This window comes from Chroicocephalus ridibundus, chromosome 9 (genome assembly GCF_963924245.1).
Source record: "Chroicocephalus ridibundus chromosome 9, bChrRid1.1, whole genome shotgun sequence".
NCBI lineage: Eukaryota > Metazoa > Chordata > Aves > Charadriiformes > Laridae > Chroicocephalus > Chroicocephalus ridibundus.
Genome location: NC_086292.1, coordinates 47,585,235 through 47,604,700, shown reverse-complemented (window position 1 = coordinate 47,604,700; position 19,466 = coordinate 47,585,235). Strand labels below are relative to the sequence as shown.

The 19,466-nt window shown below is 42.2% G+C and overlaps 1 protein-coding gene across 14 annotated transcripts in view; it reads left to right on the top strand.

Annotated features, from left to right (window-relative positions):
- MEGF11 (multiple EGF like domains 11) overlaps window positions 1-19,466 on the top strand; it is a 283,386-nt gene that overhangs the window by 162,440 nt on the left and 101,480 nt on the right. For all 14 annotated transcript variants that reach the window (XM_063347292.1, XM_063347291.1, XM_063347294.1 and 11 more), the window contains 2 exons: window positions 17,280-17,526; window positions 19,193-19,313. In XM_063347292.1, the coding sequence (XP_063203362.1) occupies window positions 17,280-17,526; window positions 19,193-19,313 (368 nt within the window). The remainder of the gene's footprint in view (window positions 1-17,279; window positions 17,527-19,192; window positions 19,314-19,466) is intronic.

The following is a 19,466-nucleotide window of genomic DNA, read 5'->3' as shown; positions in this document are numbered from 1 at the left end:
TTGTTCTTTCCTTACATACATTTTCTCCTTCTTTCCTCCTACTCTTAGTGATTTTCTTTTCTCCATCTAATCCTTTCCATCCCGTGTTCTCTTCCTCCTGTTCTGCACGCGTTCGGTAAAGGAGGGCAGCACCAAAGTGCAGGAACACTTTGGGTCTACGTAATCCTGTGGTTTGCTCAACCTACAGCCAAGTATTTTCTGTGAGCTTTCACACCTCTGAAAGATCTGAGAGCAAAAGGGATGACTGGTTCGGGTAAACCTCTGACTGGTAACTGGGGGTGCTGTATCATGTCACGGACTTTTACTAGTCATTAGTGGTAGACTAGTTTCCCAATTATATAAAACTTGTGATGGTTTGATTGCTAATTAAGAGTTGGTCACTTATAAGATAACACCTTGTAGGTGGAAAACCTTATGGTTAGAGAAATGTGTAAAGAAGTGATCTGAGGCAATCACCCTGTAAGTAGTCCTGCGCCAGGCTGCGCGTACAAACGTAAACCTTGTCTCTGCTTATTTTGGGGACATCTCGGGCGTTTACTTTTGGTTTTTATAGAAGCTGACTTATGAATGGCAGACTTTTAGGAGCAGTTATACAAGATGAATGGCTTGGAGCTTTTCTCAAAAATTTGCGCACACCGGTGCCACATAAGATGGGAGTGAGCAAGTATTCCCCGGAGGAAAGTTTGGTATTGTTTTCTGCCATCAGGCTCTCCGGTGGTTCTGATGCCACAGCATACTTTCCCAGTGTTGCGCAGTGGCTTTTCATTAGCCCACTGCGAATTGTAATGGACATTATTTGTGTAAGCTCTGGCACCTTTATTATTATATTTTTAATCTCCTTATTTTTCTCCGGAATAGCTTTCCCTATGTTAGAGCGCAGTAAGTAGTTGATAAGCTGGGAAATCCATCTCAGTAAAAATAATTCCTCCAATCTTCACAAAATGCAAGATCAAAACCTAATAAAAATCTTAACTGCTCCACTATGTCTAACTTAAAATATTTAGGGGGGAAAAAAGCCCTCAGCTATTTGATTATGATTGCTATAAATTAAATTTGGCTAAGGTCCTTTGTAAAACAGGAAGGGTTTTCTTCTTTAACGGGGTGGTGAAATGCTGATAAGAAAACAGTACTAAGCATTTCTTGGTTTTGAAGTTAATTTTAACTGGTCTGTAGATTTAACTGCTCTGTTATTTAGATCATTGCTAATTATCAAAGTATCGTTGCCAGATGTGCTAGTGAAAGAGATTAACATGATCAAATTCATACAGGTTTTCTAGACCTAAAACTGGTTTTTAAGGTGTTTTACAATAGAAGTGTATTTCCAGGAACAGTCAAAAGTAACAGCCAATAAAAACGTCTTCAGTTTAAATGCCAAGACAGATTGAGTGGTTTGCACAGGAATCAGGAAAAGCAGAGTTGTTAAAAGCCCTAATTCCAAAGACTTACGGTTGTATCTCAGGCGGGCTGAGCAAGCTGCCGTTTTTGACCTCCCTGACAATTGAGAACATATGGATACCACGGAGGATCTTTCAGATATGTTTGAGCACAACTGTTGAGTGCCTTAAAATTTAGCTGTAAAACCTTGGCATCGACACAGGATTTTACAGCGCTAGTGTAAATAGTGTAAAATAAGGGGGATGTACTCAAGCAGTCAGAACCTGCGAGGAGGAATGCTGGCAGCTCCGCTCGGGATGAGCTGTGCTTTGAATGGGATGTAATAAAGATTTCCCACAAGGAAAATGTTACGATAATTGAGACATGAGAAAACAAAGACTTGGATCGACAGTTTCCAATCTTTTTCACTCAGATTCCAGCCGGCAATATTTTGTGGGTGGCAGCTAGCCGGTCTGTTGCCAGAACAAATCTGAAGATAAATTGGGTTATAAGGCTGCACTTGGAAAACAAGTGGTGTCTTTGCGTTCATTTCAGTGGGCAGTGGATCGGGATTTTAATTAGCCTATCCGCTTGATCTTTGTTGCAATATTTGTTATGTGTATAGAACGGCTGTCAGCATGGTAGCCCGACTCCACAACTGCGTCCTGTTGCCGTAAGTGAGATGTAAACAGTCATCGTAGGGGTGCGCCTGGAATTGGAGGGCAGACGGAAATCAGTTGCAAGGTTATCTTTCCAGGTCTAGCTATGAGGAGCTACAATTACGATTTTTTCAGAGGCTTACAATATGGAATTAGCTTATGCATAAAATGTGCTTGTTATTGCTTGGCAGTCAAGTGGTGTTTTGGGTTTTAATGACATTCAGAGTATTTGCATTATGAGGTTATAATTGTTTTAAGAGTCCATAGGTCTAGGATTAGCCTGAAGTCTCTTGACTGGGGCAGGCAAAAGTAACGCCTTGAAATCTGCGTTCGTCTCTGACATGCTTAGAAACTTAAAAAAAGTGTTTTCATCCATTAATTGTTGATTGTAGAGCCCTGTATTTAAAAAAATTTACAGAAACTGATACCAGACTCTTAAAAATCAAATCCTTTTCCAGACTGCTATTAAAAAGTTGGCTTTAGCTCTTCTCCTCAGGTCCTCTTGCAGTTCCTAGGAGGAGGAGCAGAGAACAGGACATTGGTTTCAACAGCACCCGTGAACATTGGTGGCCAGAGCCGCCATTGCACTGAATTAAGGGATTTTGTTATGCAGTTATTAGAAAAGTGTTTCTGTGTTGCCTTCAGCTCCGTTTAGCTGCTGTATCGCGAGCTGCCAGTCTTTCCACGATCGACTGACCTGTCGGGTTAAAGAATTGGGAAGCTGCGAGGTACAGTCTGGAAGAAGCTGATTGAATTGCCATGTTTACTGCAGTTCCTCAACAACTTCCTTGCTTTGCTAGCGAATTTAAAAGGTTAAAAATGCAGATTTTTAAAATTATGTGCACCTGTGTTCTCAAGTCTCAGTGGGAAGTCACCTTCTTAATCTTTTAAGTGCACAGACCCAATAATTTCCACTACCTTAATACCGATCCCCCAATTTAATTTTCTGTGTGCCTTTTAAGAGTCGAGGATAATTTTTGGGCTCGTAATGTTGCTTTCAAGTCTTCCTTCTTTCAGATCTGCCTAGGAATGAGTGAAATGAGTCAACAGTAGAGGTTTTTTTAAGCTTGCTTGAAGATTTACACCAGCTCCCTGACAGAAAATGTTAGAATTCTTTTAGTTTGACAGAAATTAAGGATGTGCCAAATAGAGGAGTCTGCATATATGTGAGTTACAGAACAATAAGGCATTTAAACTTTGCTAGCTATGAGGTCTCTGTAAGGACAAGTCCTTCTGGTACAATATGAACTTAATCCTTTTTACATTTAACGGTTTTAATTAAAAAATATTTGCAGAAGCTCCATCACTCTCTGTATGTGTAGTTTTACTGCCTTTTGGATTCCTTGCCTTGCAAATATTCCAGTTCTATGACCCTGGCAATCAACACAGAAACAAAACATGCCGGGTCTCCGTGCAGTCGGTGGAAAATTTTGCAGCAAATATCGTGTAACTTATCATGGGTTTTGTTTTGTTGGAGCCCAAGTGAGTGAGGAGGCTGGCACAGGTCTGCAAAAAACGACGTCAGTGATAACGGGGATGAAAGAAAATACAGAGAAACAAACTGTGGCTGGAGAATCCTGCATTCCCTTAAAGAGAACGGTAGGGCTGGGACCTGTAAAACCGGGAGAGAGAATCATATAAAGTGGAGCCTTTTTATTGACTTGCTATATATCATTTGTGTAAATGAAAGACTTTAGGATTTTCTTCAGTTTACCTTCTGTGGTTTTCTGGTGCAGGCCGGTAGGATCAGGCAGCGGGGAAAGCCTTGGATCCAGAGGTGCCCCTTTTCTCTGTGCATCCAGCCGCTGCCTTGTTTTGACTCTAAGAGCTCGGGGGATGGCAGTTAGAGAAAATGAAGACGTGATTACTGTTTTAGCCATCTTTAATTAGAATCTCATTATGCTGAATAAGCATTTATTAAGGTTGCAGCCACTTTGCAATCAGAGGGGTGATTGAAGCCGACGGCCCTGTTATTTCTACCCAGCCTTTTCAATTCCCGCTCGCAGCGAAGCCAAGGGGAGCGAGCGCTGTTACCGGGGCAGTTGCCAACACGGTTCTGTAGGTGCTCTTGCCTAGCCCGTGTTAAAGACACCGCTGCTGAAGCTTCGCCGCTCTCCTCGCCTGACAGAGCTGGATTTCAGCCAGCTCAGTAGGCTGGTGCGTGCCGCAGTCACGTTGCCGAACACTGTGTAGTTGTGGCCTCAGTGTCGCTTGCCCGGCTAGAACTGGCTGACATGGCGTTGATGGGGAGGTAGTGGGCGTTCTGGCTGAGTACCTTCCCCAGGACCTTCAGGTCCTGCACCGAGCCGTACGCCACTTCTGTTTGCACACCGGTGATGATGTTTGTACCAAGTTCACACTTCTTAAACACTACCATTGGTGCGAGACTGAAAAATACTTCACAAATTAATGTCTGTATACATAGGAGAATCGTTTTCCATATGTTTAATTCAGCACAGAATTACAAATGTAGTGAAGAAATATAAAGTATTTATAACATAAATTTAGACTTGAGAACATGGAGCTGTTCTATCTCAGTGCTACCACTGGCTTTCTGGGTAGCTTTGTAGTTTAATGTAATTTCACTGTCTCAGTTTCCCTTCTAAGAAGTGGTGATAATACATATTTTCTAGCTCATTAATGGACCATGAGAATTAGTCGGTGTTTGTATGGGACTTTGACGATGGAGGCAATTCTATTAAATGTGCAAAAAACCTACCCATTTTGATCTTATTGAACAGTTTAGAACCCAAATTGTTGCATATTGTCATTTTTTTATTATACCAGCATACTTTGAATTTTATTTAGTAATGTACTCTGAATAATTAATTATTCAACTAATAATTATCCATTCTAAGTAAAACAACTTGATTACTAAGCCTGATGAGGAAAATCCAGTCAGGAAAGAACCCTTTCAAAAACAACAACATTCTGCAGATATCCTTAAATATTTAAAGGGTGAGCTATATATAGTAAATTCTTCCAAAGGGTGGTGGTGGGGGGGAGACGAACGGATGCTAATTTCCTGTGTCATCAAATTTGTGTATGTGTGTCAGCAGCATTCCTAAATCACCATCTACTACACAATCCCCACCTACCCAAGCATGAGGCGGTATTCAGCATTTCCCTGGGTGGTTCCTGTTTATCAGCAAGGCAAATGGTCTACTTTGAGGTTGTGTCATTTTCTTCTCATCGATTATTTAATATTTGGCGTGCACGTGCAGTGTTTGCTCTGCTCGGATATTCAGCAGTGAGCCAAGAACCTTGCTTAGCAAAGGAAACATAAAAATTGTGGCATCCGTGTCATTTTCCAGGTGGCACTAAGTTAACCCATGGTGGCCAGCCCCTACCAGAGACCACTGTAGTCAACAGAAAGAAATTCCCTGACTGTAAGGGGCACTGGATTGAGTCCATGATGCTGGTGATAGGCACCGTACAGCGTGGTCAGTGGACAATTTCGAAATTTTGATGATGGTCTCGTCTGAAAATCTCTCTTTTTCCCTGTGGCTTTTAAAAATATAGCTCTGCTGCCACTAGGAAAACGTAAAGACCTGAAACTTAGAGGGAGTCTGGCATTTAAAAAACCTAATGCACAGATGCTGTGTTCTCTTCCAGCAAAATCCCATTCGCTTCCCTGCTGCCATCCAGCCAGGAAGTCACGTATGTGTGTTTTGCTTTTTACTTTTCAGTGACAGTTGTCACTGAAAAAGAGAGAAATTACATTAATCCAGAGAGGAAGCTGTTTCACATCGGCAGGTTCTGGGACTGCTGAAAGTGAGACCTGAACCTTCGAGAGCTGACACAGCAGAGGGGGGAACTTGAGCTGCTGTGTAAGGTCTCCTGGTTTCTTTGAAGCTGACCCACTGATAATGCTGGAGGCACTAACACGTTGTTTGTAAACAATGAAGAAAAAACGTGGAGTGAGGATTTACTGTTTTCTGCCTGCCTGACATTTGATTGCTTAATGCAGTAAATCCACAATGGGTGAAACTGTTCCGAAAGCACTGGCTTCCATATGGTTGTGATTTTGTCAAAACATTTCAGTTCAGCAAACCCGTAACTGATTGTGAGGATGAACAGTTTTGATCATCCTGTTTTTCAGAATGTAAAACAGTTTAAGAATTGTCTGTTTTTAACATCATAACAAAAAGTTTCGTTTCCCAGTTTAGAGCAACTTTTGGTTTAGAAATTGGCATTAATTTATGCTTCTGTGAACAACATTTGAACACGTTTGAAAGTCAAAATAAAATATCAAGGTTTAGACATCCGATCTCAATCATTTATGAGACAAGACTTTCTCTTCCTGCGTAGATCTCCAGAATGAAACCAAAGCCCTACCGATAGGCAGAGGAAGCCAGAGGGAGGTGGGCAGGGGCGCCTTTATTTTCCGCTCAGCACTTGGGGCTGGCGCGTGTTGCTGCTGGCTGCGACGTGAGTATGAGCTGCTGGATCAGGTTAGGAGACCGCTGGCTGCTTTGCTCTCTCATTAGCATCCCAAGGAAGTGCTGCAGAAGAGCTGCAGCAGCGTTGCAGGCTCAGGAGCTGCTTTAGGGACACTCGGATTTTACTGCACAAAACTCTTGGTGCTGAGGTGTGTTTGTGTCCTCTGCTGTTCTCTACCCACCCGTGCTTTGAATCCTGGTCTTTAAGCTACACAGTATTTGTCTACTTCTCTGATTATCTCTTTACTAATAGAACATCCCACATCTCAATGCCTGAATGACATGAAAAGAGGGTGTAATATTCTAGTTTTTCGGTATTTTTAATTTTTTTTTCCCCCAATAGTTTCGGGCTTGCTATTTTCTGTTGGTAAATATAACAAAGATTTTGCAGAGACTGTGCTGAGTCTCACGGTGTGGTTTCAATGGGTGAAGATTCTGGTTTTCACCGGGTTACACAGGGCAAGACTTCTTTAAAAAATTGTTTCTTTTTATGTGCCTGAAAGGGACATTACTATTAATGGTTTATAAGAGAAAGACAGCAGTGTATTTAAGATATCTTGAAGACATTAGGTAACATTAAAGAGCCATGTGAAGATTCAAGTATGCCTAGAAGAAAAGAGAACAGCAAGTAGCTTGTGCGGATACCTGCACATAGCTTTTTGTAAGCCTTTGAACTGTTTTAGATATAAAAGACAGCCCTATTTCAAAGGCCACCAGGCCTTCTGCTGCTCTAATTCTCTCCCGAAGTCCTTAGGTAACAGAATTCACACTAGAGAAGGTAAGATTTTTCCTGGATTCAGCTACTGGGGCAGAACATCCTTTTAGCGGGTATTATTTGGCTGAGAAGCAGTGCAGGGGTAGTAGACATTAGGATGGGCCTGTGGCAAAGGGGAAGGAGCGGTTCTTTTTACTCTACAGCTACGCAGTTGGCAAGAGAAGCAAGTACCACAATCCACAGTGTTTGCTTTGGGTTTTAATATCAATGCAATAAAAGAAATTGCTTATTGACCACCTTAAAAATGACTGATGAGTCAGTACTGTGTGTTAGGTTAGGCTTGAGGGATGTGCTTATACATCCCCTTGAAGGTGAGTCTTTATGGTATAATTTGAAGCTGGCCAGCTGGCTGTAGCTGTTCCATATGCTTATCTTGGTAGTACCATTTTACCCACCGATCGACCAGTCCTTCTGCTTATGTCAATTTGCACGCTGACCTACGCGGTGGAAGGCGAAGGGACACATACATCCCTGCGTGTGAATGAGGATGAGAAGGAACGCGCTCTCTAACACTTGCTATTTTAGTGAACAAGAAGCTTGTCTTCTTTAAGCACTGCTTTAACTGCAAATAAAGGTATATTGCATATCTGGCAAAACATCAGCAGGGTGACCTTCTGATGCTCGGTTTATGTGCTGTGAAAAATAAAGAGCTGAGCACGTCTCCCTGAGAGCTTTGCCAGAGGGGGTTGATCCCACTTGATGCTATGCAGTTAACACCACTCTGCAGTCACAGAAGGTGGAAAGGTGACTTCAGTGGTCGGATCGGATTACTTTCAGCATGGTAGACTCCTCAGGTGGTGGACAATGTTCTCCTGTCCAGTTGCCGGGAGCTTGATGAGGATGCGACCGAAGGGCATCCAGCATGGCTAGCCTCCTGCAGCTGCCGGAGTGCCCGATGGATCTGCTCTAAGCTGTGTCAGAGTCAACCGGCATTAATGAACTGAGGAGAGGAAGAAGGTTTGTTTCTGCTCCCACAACTCTGCCTTGCTAAGCACTCAGCTAAAGGCCATCCACTAGGATAGCAAGCAGCTGTACGTAGATACTTGCACACAGCTTTTTGTAAGGCTTTGAACTGTTTCAGACCAGGCACAGATGTTGTATCAACAGTTCCTAATCTCCAGTGACAAAGGCTTCTCTCTATTTCTGTGTAGTTTTCATTGAATCTCCTTGGAGCAATGCTGCTGCCACCACTCCTGAGCCCCTCTGGTGGCCTCTCCAGCGCTTGTTTGTTGAAGGATGCTTGATCTCTTCCTCTATACCTGTCCTGCAGTGGTTTAGGCATATCGAAATGTGTTTCTACCCCTTCTTGCAGGCAAAACTGATAATACTTCTGCGCAGAGGCGTTACAGGAAAATTTCATGAGATAGTCAATGAAAACATCTGAAGTGCATTATAGATGGAGAGAGAGAGAAAGACAGAGAGTGTTTCTTCCCAGTTGGAAGAGAGAATTTGGAAGTAAGTTACTTGCAGATCTTCTTATTACAATCCTGTCCTAGACAATAATAATGAAGTATTGAGGGAAGTTTTGCCAGAGCAAAGACTGCTGGGTTTCATACAGAGGAAAGATAGTATCTTCATTTAATTTTATTAGACTCTTGATACTCTGCCCATGTATTTTTTAATTCACCACAGTAAAATTCTAATTAAAGAACAGACTTTGCCTCCCATTAATATGACACTTAAAAAAACATTTTAAAGAATGCAGCAACTTCTCTAAAAAAAATTATAATGAGAAGACAAGCCGCCAGTGTTGTATAGAACGTTGTCGCTCCCTTATGAAGCGTTTCATGATTTTAAACTCCTTGTAACATCTAGAGTGTCAGTAGAGTTAAAGGCTCATTAAACTGAGCAGTAATTTCTACAAAAAGAAATAGGAAATATTCTCAGATTTTTTTTTTGTGTTCTAATTTTCACTTCTTTTGAAGCCTCTGTCAAAATAGCTCATGATGGAAATTCTGAAAACACAACACTTTGATGTCTGTCAGGAGTAGAAGTTGTTTCTCCCATTTTGCTGCTTCCAAAATACACTGAGTTCATTACCGGATTTGACAAGGCTGACATCCAAATACTCAACTCTTCTTTGCCTTAGAGTGATTTTGTTTTCATTTATCCAAAATAAAAATGTATGCCTAGGTAACTGTTCTAAGCATTCTACAGAATACTGTAGGAATGACCAAGGATTACTTCGGAAAGAAAATGTTTCCTCAGAGGATACTAAATAAACTGCAGGGTCTCTAAAGTGCTGTGATTGAATTAGGTACCACATGTTGGAGAGTCAATGACTAATGAGATCATCATCTGAGATTAAATCATGACCTAAATCAGCCACATGTTTCTTATCTGATTCAGACAATGAACTTCAGAGAGAATCAGTGCAATCTTTCTTGAAGGATGAAAAGCTGTTCTCCTGTCTCTAAGGAAAAAACCCAACCAAACACAAAATTAGATTAATTTCCTCCTGTGAGTAATAATCCATCCATTTTGGGAAAAATCTGCTGATGTTCCCTTCCCATCTTTTCCTTTCTATCTGATGAAGACTGATCTATAAACTCGGAAAATGAGATTGACTGCAAGTTCTGCCAGCCTCAGATTAACCTCAGGTTTTTGCTACCTGGGTGGATAGTTTTACAAATGCGTATTTACATACGCAAAATATATTCTCTGGGCAGTCGTAGAGACATAAACATTGAGACTGGCATTTTCTTCATTATAGTTGCGTGTGCTGTGACTGAAAGTCTGGCGTTGGAGATAAAATGCTAGTGCATACACCATTGCACAGAAACCCGTGTTTAGGAACCTTAAGGCTCCAAAGCTACAAGCTCAGGAGACAGAAAATGCCAGGGCATGTAAACCATAGCTTGTGCTCACATCATTAAAGAAAATATTGTAATTCATAGGCTCAAGTACTGAATTACTGCTGCACTTCCAACCTTTAATCTGACATTTTCTTTTGTTTGTGACACCAACTTCATAAGTCAAATGCCTTATTTATGTGTGACGTTCCCCGGTTTGTTTGTTTTTCCTTAAAAAGCAAATGGAGAATTTGAAAAATCCCTTCAAGAGTGTCATCAAGCTGATATACAGACGGTTCATCAGCATGGACCAGAACAAACCTCTGACATGTGGGTAATGGACTAAGAGTAGGAGGCTGTCACACTCTCCGTGGACCACTTATTACATGGAGATTAAACAGCCAGTGGCCCGTGGCTGCTACTAGGAACAATTGCAAGAGGAGTCCTGCTAAGCCCCTGAAGCCTTTAATTGCAGATTGCTTTTAATACAGATGAAATCTTTGAGGAATGTAGGTAATGAATTATCCAGAGGTGGCACTGAGTATCTGCAAATTGCATTTTTTATGGTTTGCTCAGGCACAGGTGGGTTTTCACTGGGACACACGAGCACACCCCGGGTGTGGGACAGTGCTCTTCCAGATTTCGAGCTGTTGCTCTGTAGATGGGAGGTGTCCCAGCTTGTTAGTGAAAAGGATATAAAAATGTCTTTTAACAAACAAGAAATACTGCTTTAGCTTATGGATTTAAGCTAAAATTCCCTTTCCTCTATTCCTCAAACCAATAGACTGAGGGAGCCTGAAGCTGAAACTGGAGGTGGTAAATTCTACGTAACAGAGAAACAGTCAGGGACTGGACGAAGCATCTTAGAGTGGAAAATGAACAGTGCTACCAACTACCTGCCTGTGACAGATAATCTAAATTATACTTGGAGAAGGATTATTTGTTAAAATCTGTTTTTAACTTCATTGTCCTCCCAGAAAGTATTTATTTACAGAAATCCAACCTATGTGTTGCTTTGACAGATAGGACCTCTCTCATTTCTAAGACCTGCGCAAGACATGTCGCATGGTGGATGTCAGTATCCTGAAGAAGAAAATGAGCTGCAGTTGGAGCGGTGTGGCCTAATCTGCCTGTACCCGCTGGTGTGTCTGTTGTATGGATGAGGTTTCCTGACTCTGAAATGTTGGTCTCTAAGCATTTGCAGGAACATTTTTGAAGGGAATTTCAGAAAATCTGGGTTATTTTGAGGACAGCCATCATCCATAAACATGTGTTTGCAATTCTGAGGGTAAACAGTCTTATAAGATAAACAGGGTTTTTTTGGTTTAGAATGGAGCAGATCAGTGAGTGATTTTTCAACACGCTGGCTCATGCCTGTAGCAGTGTTCCGGTATTTCCTACAGTGCCAGCACGGGAGGGACTCGGCGCCGCTCAGAGCCAAACACAAAGTGGGGTGAACTGTCATTGGAAAGGGATTCCCCCTTCATGGACCCTGTTTCAAACCTCTTGCAGGCTTGGCTTCCATTTCCAAAGGTGCTGAACTGTGACAAAATGAATTGTGGTTGTACAGTGAGTAGACATCAGCTCAATACAGGGACTATAATTTTCCTATTGAGCTAAGTGCAGGGAATAAAAAGCTAATTGATTATTTTATTTTTTTATCCACTTACATCCAGACATATGTTTTAGCTTTTGCTGTTTCTTTGCCTGCTTTGCACTAGCTGGGCCAACCATTTGAAACCCAGTCAGATTCCAAAACTGAATTAGACCCAAAAAAAGCCACCCAGAGTTCAGGCTGCATTTCACCTTAATTGGTATGCATATAATCAGTCTACAGCAGTACAGTTATAGTAAGGGGAGAATCTAGCCCTAATTTCAAAATAAATTCAAAAATAATCTACCTTAAACTATCTCTTCCTAGATTTAGTAAGTTAATTTTGTTTCCTGATTGCATTTTTTAAAGGCTGGTGTCTCGTTTAAACATTTCAAACTGAATTTGGAAATATTCCAGGATATTGATCATTGACTATTAGCTACAGTCCGTGCTTTAGCAAATTTGCAGAAAGTTCCTTTAAAGCCTGGATTAATTGAAGGTCACCACCGGCCAAGTGTTGTCCTGAGTCCCTGGGCTGAGAAAAGCAACCACTTGATCTTTTTGAGCCGTGCCTTCCGCAGAATGTTTGTGAATGTCCCAGTGACTTTGCACACCCAGAATACAGGACTGGGCACTAGCTATAGAGACACATGCAGGGCTATGCTAAAGAGAACAAAATAAACATAGACCTTAAGACCACAGATTCTGGTGCTGCTGTGATAGAAGATGCTGTTTTCATATTAATAGTGTACCTTTGCAGCGATGGAAAAGCACCGGAAGAGCACTTTTGACTCTCTCTTGTTGGGATAAGTCACTTGATAAATGTCACCCCTTCCTTGGGAGTCCTTTTATTTATCTGCTAAATTTTCCAACTTGCGTGTTTGCTTCATCGTTATCCGACTTGTGCTGCTGCACTAAATACTGGGTAGCTCTATTGACCCAGAACACAGCAATTCACCAGTCATTCCTGGAGGGGAAAACAGCCATTTGGGAGTGAAGCAGCTCTTCCAATGTGTCCTTGTTGTGTATTTAACAGGGCAGAATTGGTAACAGGCTGTCATGCACGACTGTAGCGGTGGATATGCAGAGCCTGCTGTAATTAGCCCTCACTTCAACGAGCCACTGAGGCTTCGAGGTGGGGGTAGGGATGCAGAGAGGAAGAAAACACGTTTGCTGTATTGAGCGAGCTTTCCACAGAGGGATGAATCTTTCACCTGTCACACTACCATATGCAGACAACTGTAATTACGCTTAGGGACCCAGCATCATCCTTTATGGAGTTATATTCGTTTTTATTGGTGGCAATTAATCTCTAGTCATATTTTCGAAGGAGAAAAAGTAAGTTAGCCAGGGGATGGTAGCACGTGACCTGAAATATGGCAGCTCCCTTTAATGTAGCATCTCCCAGGAGAGCGCTGGCTATTTCAGACTCATCTCTCATGGTATTGACATCCACACGTGCAGTCGGGTCTAAAGGGAGCGTTTGTACCTCCCTGACATCACCATGCTCAGGTTGCTTTTCTTATTGATGGTATAGTTAAAGTCTCTGTGTCATTTTGACATTTTTAATGGCATATGCATTTACAGCGTAGCTCTTGTGTAAGTTGCAGTTAGCTTTCTGTTCACATGTTGTTGCTATTATTATTTATCTCTATTATAGTAACACACAGAGGCTATCAACTAGAGCAGGATTAGGCTGTGCTAGGCTTGGGTTGTATTTACGATGGCCTCTCTGAGCCCACAGGAGCAGCGGTGCTCAGGATCCTGAAGTGCAGTGCACTTCCGTGGCTCTGAGCTGCTTTGCCATGTACCTCGGAAACTGGAATCGCTATCACACATCAGCTAGGATTTGCCGCACCGATGTATAGAGAAAAAATATGTCTTGGTTGCTGAAGTCTTTGGTTTCTTCGTTTTTTTAATTTTCTAGCCAGAACTACTAGCCCCCAGTCCCATAGCTAGTTATGCACTGGAGTAGCCTCACACACTGCTGGTCTGGTTGAGCTCAGTGGAATTACTTGTATCAGTAAGTACTTGGGTTTAGCATATCAACTTTGTGTCTGCCTACCTTTGTAAAAGTACAGAAGTTACCACAGTGCAGATCTATGAGTTATCACAATATAAATATCACATAATGTCCCAATGAAATCATATAGGCCAAAAATTTACTTGTGACTCCGTAGCCTGTCCCTGCAACATGGGACTTAAAGGAAAGGGGAAAAGAAAACCAAAAGGACCTGATAAACTTTGAGCAACAAAGATCTTATTTTCATGTGAGATTACTGCAGTATAAAATCAGGTGAGGATGAAACTTCGTTGTCTCAAATGCTACCCTAACACATTGGCAACAGATTTCTCTCAATTCCCTTTGCAATTAATCAGCAGTGGATGATACTGCCTGAAATGGCTCTGCTCATTGTGACATACACGGGGCTTGAACTGATAGCTAAAAGCAGAAAATCTTTACCATCTGAGGTAAAGACTTAAATCTAGAAGATGCCAACTTGTCATTGTGTATATATGATTCCGTCACTAGAGAGCCGACAGGGTGTTCACCTTCGTTATACACACACACGATGTTCACCTTGGTTATAGGCACCTATCAGTAATGGGTTATACAGACTTATTACTCAAGTTTCATACCAGTTGGAGAACTCTAGTCAAAACCTGCTTGTAGTTTTAGGAACATGAAAAGGAGCCTAACAAGTGCAAAGGCTGTATCAGGCATCATAAATGAGACACGGTACAAGACCCATCTTTTTGTAGTTCTATTTTTTCCATGTCTTCCATGAGGATTCAGATGTACTTTAATCCTCATTTTTATGTCCTCTCCCTAATAAATCCCCATGAAATTCACATTCTTAGTAGCTCTCTGGTATGCCAAGCTGTTTTATTTCATAGATAATTAAAACATTTTGGCTAGCTACTTTGGGCTAAACATACTGAATGTTACAATGTGTGCTCACTGATGCCTTGTACTTATAAGCCTTTGGAAAAATCTGTCTCACTGCCAGCTGGTTTTCTGGTCACTGCAGGCTTCTTTTATTATCCAGATTTGGGGTTTTATGATTTTACAGCCAATTAGAGGAATTGCTGCTCTTTACTTAAGCATTTTGCTCTTCCCTTTGGCTAGATGGTGGAGTGAAATTCGGTACAGGGAGAAAGCAAGCGTGTGACCAAATATAAATAGTAAATAAATGTTCAAATAAGATTGATTTACATAAAAGGAGTTGTGTTTCAGGCAGACACCATAAACGTGAAATGGTTTTCCCTTCCTATAAAAGGTTTGCTTTCTCCTTCACTTTCTTTCAAAGTGAAAAACACGAAGCAAGCAGACCGATCTGATGATTGGAGCACTCACCTGAGACATGGAAGACCAAGGGTATAAGTCACATCTTCTAATGAGTGTTATTTATTCACATTAAGCAAATTAATTGCAGCTGGAATTATATCAGCCCAGGGCGACCCACAGCCTGGCAGTCAGGGCTTTAATGTGAGGCGTGGTGAGGCAGGAGTCACGTCCCTGAAGCTGGCGGGGTGAAGGCTGGTTCCTGCGTTCTGCTTCCCCGTGCAAAGGGCTGTCGGCTATGCTTGCGTGGTTCAGCTTTGTACCCTTCGTGGAGGTGCAGAACTGCATCCCTTAATGTTCAAGCTCTGCGGAAAACAAATCAGTGTTTCTGGAACGGAAATTGCTGGGAAACTCCATCAGCTCCAGCAGATTTGCTCCCTGCCCCAGAAGGCTTGCAGAGTCTTAGCGAGTGTCTATGTGAAATAAAGATAGATCGTCTCTTTCCCCAGATTCTCACTAATAATTTAAGACTTATAAAGAGTAAGATTTTGTTTGCTCGGCTCCCAGTGGTGCTAGTGAGGAACTATCATCCCTGTTTACAGCTGTGGGAAAAATGAGGCAAAGCAATAAAATATGTTGTGTGAGGCACAGACAGGATTATGCGCAGGGGTGTGTTGCACACTCTGCTTTCTGCAGGACACAAAACCATCTCTCTGCACATGCATCCTCCAAGACCCTGCAGATCCCTCTGGAGACGCCCCGGAATTCTCTTCTCATGGGTTTATTTTGGCCTTTAACGCTGCTGCTCAAGAAACACGAGTTTCGTGTTTGAGACCAACACGAGTACGTTGGTCCCCAGCGATGCTGGTTGAGTGAAGTCTCTTTCTTGTTCTGCCCAGTATCCTCAAACTGACCAATGAGAAGGACAAGAAGTTCGCCCAAATTATCTGATAGATCTAGTCATTCGGTGTGGGTTTATAGCCAGGTACTGTAGAAGGAGAGGGCTATGAAACTCCAGGACAGTTTCAGGCTCAAGGGGGCTTTACATTTACCTTGCTGAGTCTGGAAAGAGAGATCCGGGGCTGAGAAGCAGCGAGTGTCACCTGGGGATTACTTCACATGTTTGCAAATAAAAGAGTTTGTCAAGACAGCTCTGTTGCTGGGATCACACGCTTGTTTCCTGTATGGGAGTGGATTTTTACACTGGCAGAAGAGTTGGTGGTGGTGTAATTGAAACCAGCTCCCTGAGCACAACCAGCTGGACCTGGAAAATGATCTGTAGCTGCATGTCCACCAGGGATTTTGCCAGCAACTCTATTCTAAATGGAATGGCAATTTTCTTCACCCTTGACGTAGCTATATTCAAAGGCTGCTAAGCGGAGGGCAGGACTACTGAAGAAACCCTTGGTTTTTGGCTGACAGTTTACCGAGGAAACCTTAGCTGGGTGTTTGCTTTGAGCTGTCTGTGTAGTATGTGTACATCTTAAATGGGGGGTTGCAGGTGCCGATTGCTGTTTCTGTAGCAAATCAGGATCAAGCTACTTCTGTAATGCTGACTTCCCTCTCGTCCTGCATGTGGCCCACAAAGGAGGAGAAGGGATCGGGCAGGACTGTCGTGTGAGGGGTTCTCACTGTGCTTTAATGCTTTCTCTAGGCAACCTCCCCTCCGCGTCACTGGCCATAGGGCTTGGGGCCCTTCCGTAATGTTAGTGCGTATTGTACTGTTACTAGCACAGAAATTACCTGACATAAATACTCCATACCTACATCCCTAAGCCTGCTTTCAGCAGCCTCATGAAATCCCATCTCCAGTGTTATTTTCTTCCCTACCATCTCTTCACTCCAGCAATAAAGCCCCATCCGTCCCCCTAAAGCAACACCAAAGGAGAAAGCCTTCTTTAGATTATCGTGTTTATTATCTTATGGGAACGGTGCAAAGAAACAATATTTGATGACATTATTAAATCTACAGGATTTGCTTGGCAATACTATCTGCCATTAACTACCCTGCAGTCAGGATGTGATCCTCCGCATCTAATTCCACTATAAATTCATTCCTTCCAGCTATCTAAGAGCACTAAGAAACAGGATATTAAAAGATTTAGGTCCTGATCCAATAAGGATGTTAAACAAGTCCTCAAATTTAGGTATATGACTAGTGCTGTTTTCTCCTTGCATGCTAAAGTACATCATTGCCGGATCAGGGGGGCAGTTTTAGGAAGTTTGAGGGCCCTTTAGAAAGTTCCTGGTCTTAACAGTGCCTCTGCCTGCTTGCCAGCGTAAGCATAAGAGGCTGAGACGAGATGCTGGCGATGCGCTTTCCTCATCATCTGGGTAACGGACGGTGTGTTTTCCAGGTTGCGACAGCGAGCACTGGGGACCCCACTGCAGCAACCGCTGCCAGTGTCAGAACGAAGCCCTCTGCAACCCCATCACGGGTGCCTGCGTCTGCGCAGACGGGTACCAAGGATGGCGCTGTGAAGAGCTCTGTGACCCCGGGAGCTACGGCAAGGGCTGCCAGTTTAAATGCCAATGCCACAACGGAGCTACCTGCGACCACAAAACGGGCGAATGTCACTGTGCTCCCGGATACACGGGGGTATTGTAAGTTCAATGATAGGTGTATTTTACTCCGCATCATTTAACAGTCTTGCTTTGACCGCTTTTAACGCAATGACTAATTGGCAAAATTTACACAATCTGTGTATTATAGACTTTCCTTTGTAGAAATCAGGTAACAGAATTTCAGAGAGACTAAATAAAGGAAATCTCTTTTTTTTTGCTGCTAATTACACCTGTCTGCATAATAAAATAAAATTTAGTGCTAAAGTGAACTTAAAAATCCATTATGTTTTCCAGCTTGTACAACAACTGTGCCTAATTTCAGTATGCGAATACAATCCAAATCACAGTTGAGTTTTTATAAAGAATTGGACATTTTTCTCATTAGCAGTCCAGTGCAGTATCAAATGGGACTTACCATCCCCAATTTATTTGACTTTCAATCTATCTGAGGCAGCATTACTGTTAACTATATCAGCTTACTATCTAGGGGGTAAATTTTAAACATAGTGAGCAGGGATTTAGCGGTGTGACTCCTATTAACTTTAACGAGAATCATGTAGCTAAATCCCCATCCACCACACTGAAGGTTTACCAGTAGGATTCACAAAATCTGCATATTAATTTTAGGACAGCAAGCAATAGTTCCTTGTTTAAAATTGCCCACAGTGTAACATCAGTTCTCATTAGAGATCTTTCAGTAGTTTCAGAAGTAATTATGTTTTTCAAAATTATTTAAGGGGAAAAGAAAATTTAGTCCCTGAATTTGGTTGGAGATTTATTACAGGTGACTTAATACTTTTGCAGTCTGGTATTATTTGTTGACCTGCTTGAAGGGGAAGGTAAAAAATATAGACAATATTAACCCTCATAAATAAGTGATTTGCCTTTTGAATATTCTATTTAGTACCTGATTTCCTCATAGACTTGTGACCTCGGTCCTGGAAGCACTCACTGCTAATGACTCTGCTTACTATTAGGAGTGATCCCGTTGACATTAGTGTGTCAGTTCTCAGCAGTAAGTACTCGCAGGGCCAATCCCCGATACGTTCTATGAACATCATCATCAGAGGATAGTCAGTTAGGGGAAAAACCTACTGTAGTTTCAGAACGTGGGATTAGAGAAAGAAGCGATGCTGAAAAGCACCAATGTGCAAATTTAGGAGACACTGTTTTTTGCAGGGACTAGCCTTACATTGGCCCCCCATGAATACTGAGAGAGACCCAACGAGCTTAAATAGCCTGTAAATGATGCTGAGTTCTTGCCAGTCCATTATACACTGCAAATGTTAACAATTAGTAGTGACTGGAGAAATTTCAAGCATTTTAAACCCATCCTTTTATTGTATTTGCAGCTTCTTTTATTGCCGTGTCACATAATTGACATTGAGGGCTTCATCCTGCGCCTCTTAATTTCCTGGGCTGTTTTAATGGATATGAGTTTGTCCTGTTGAGATGGGTGGAATTTGGTACATGCATAAAGGTTACACACATGCTTCATCCGTACAGGACTGGATCCACGGCACATAAATAAACACAGCAGAAATAATCTTGGCTAATTGGTTAAGCCAGCTGAGGTTTACTGAGGTTTCATAATTTGCATAAGGACTCCCATGATGACCTGTGTTGTGGATTTTCCTCCTTTACTGTTTCCTGTAAGTTTTTTTAAATAATCTCTTTGTTTTGTGGTTCTTCTCTCTCCATAAAGTTGTGAAGAGCGCTGTCCCCGAGGCAGTCATGGAGCTCAGTGTGAATTGCGCTGCCCGTGCCAGAACGGGGGAGTCTGCCACCACATCACTGGAGAGTGCTCCTGTCCTCCTGGATGGACGGTGTGTAGTTTGTTCACACTTGTGTCTCATTTAGAGGTTTGAATAGGAAGTTAATTGTTCACTGTCTCAGCAGATCCCTTCCCTGTGTGCTTGTGATACGTATCTACTATTTCTTCTCACAAGGCTGTAGCATTCCTGAAACTGTCACCACCT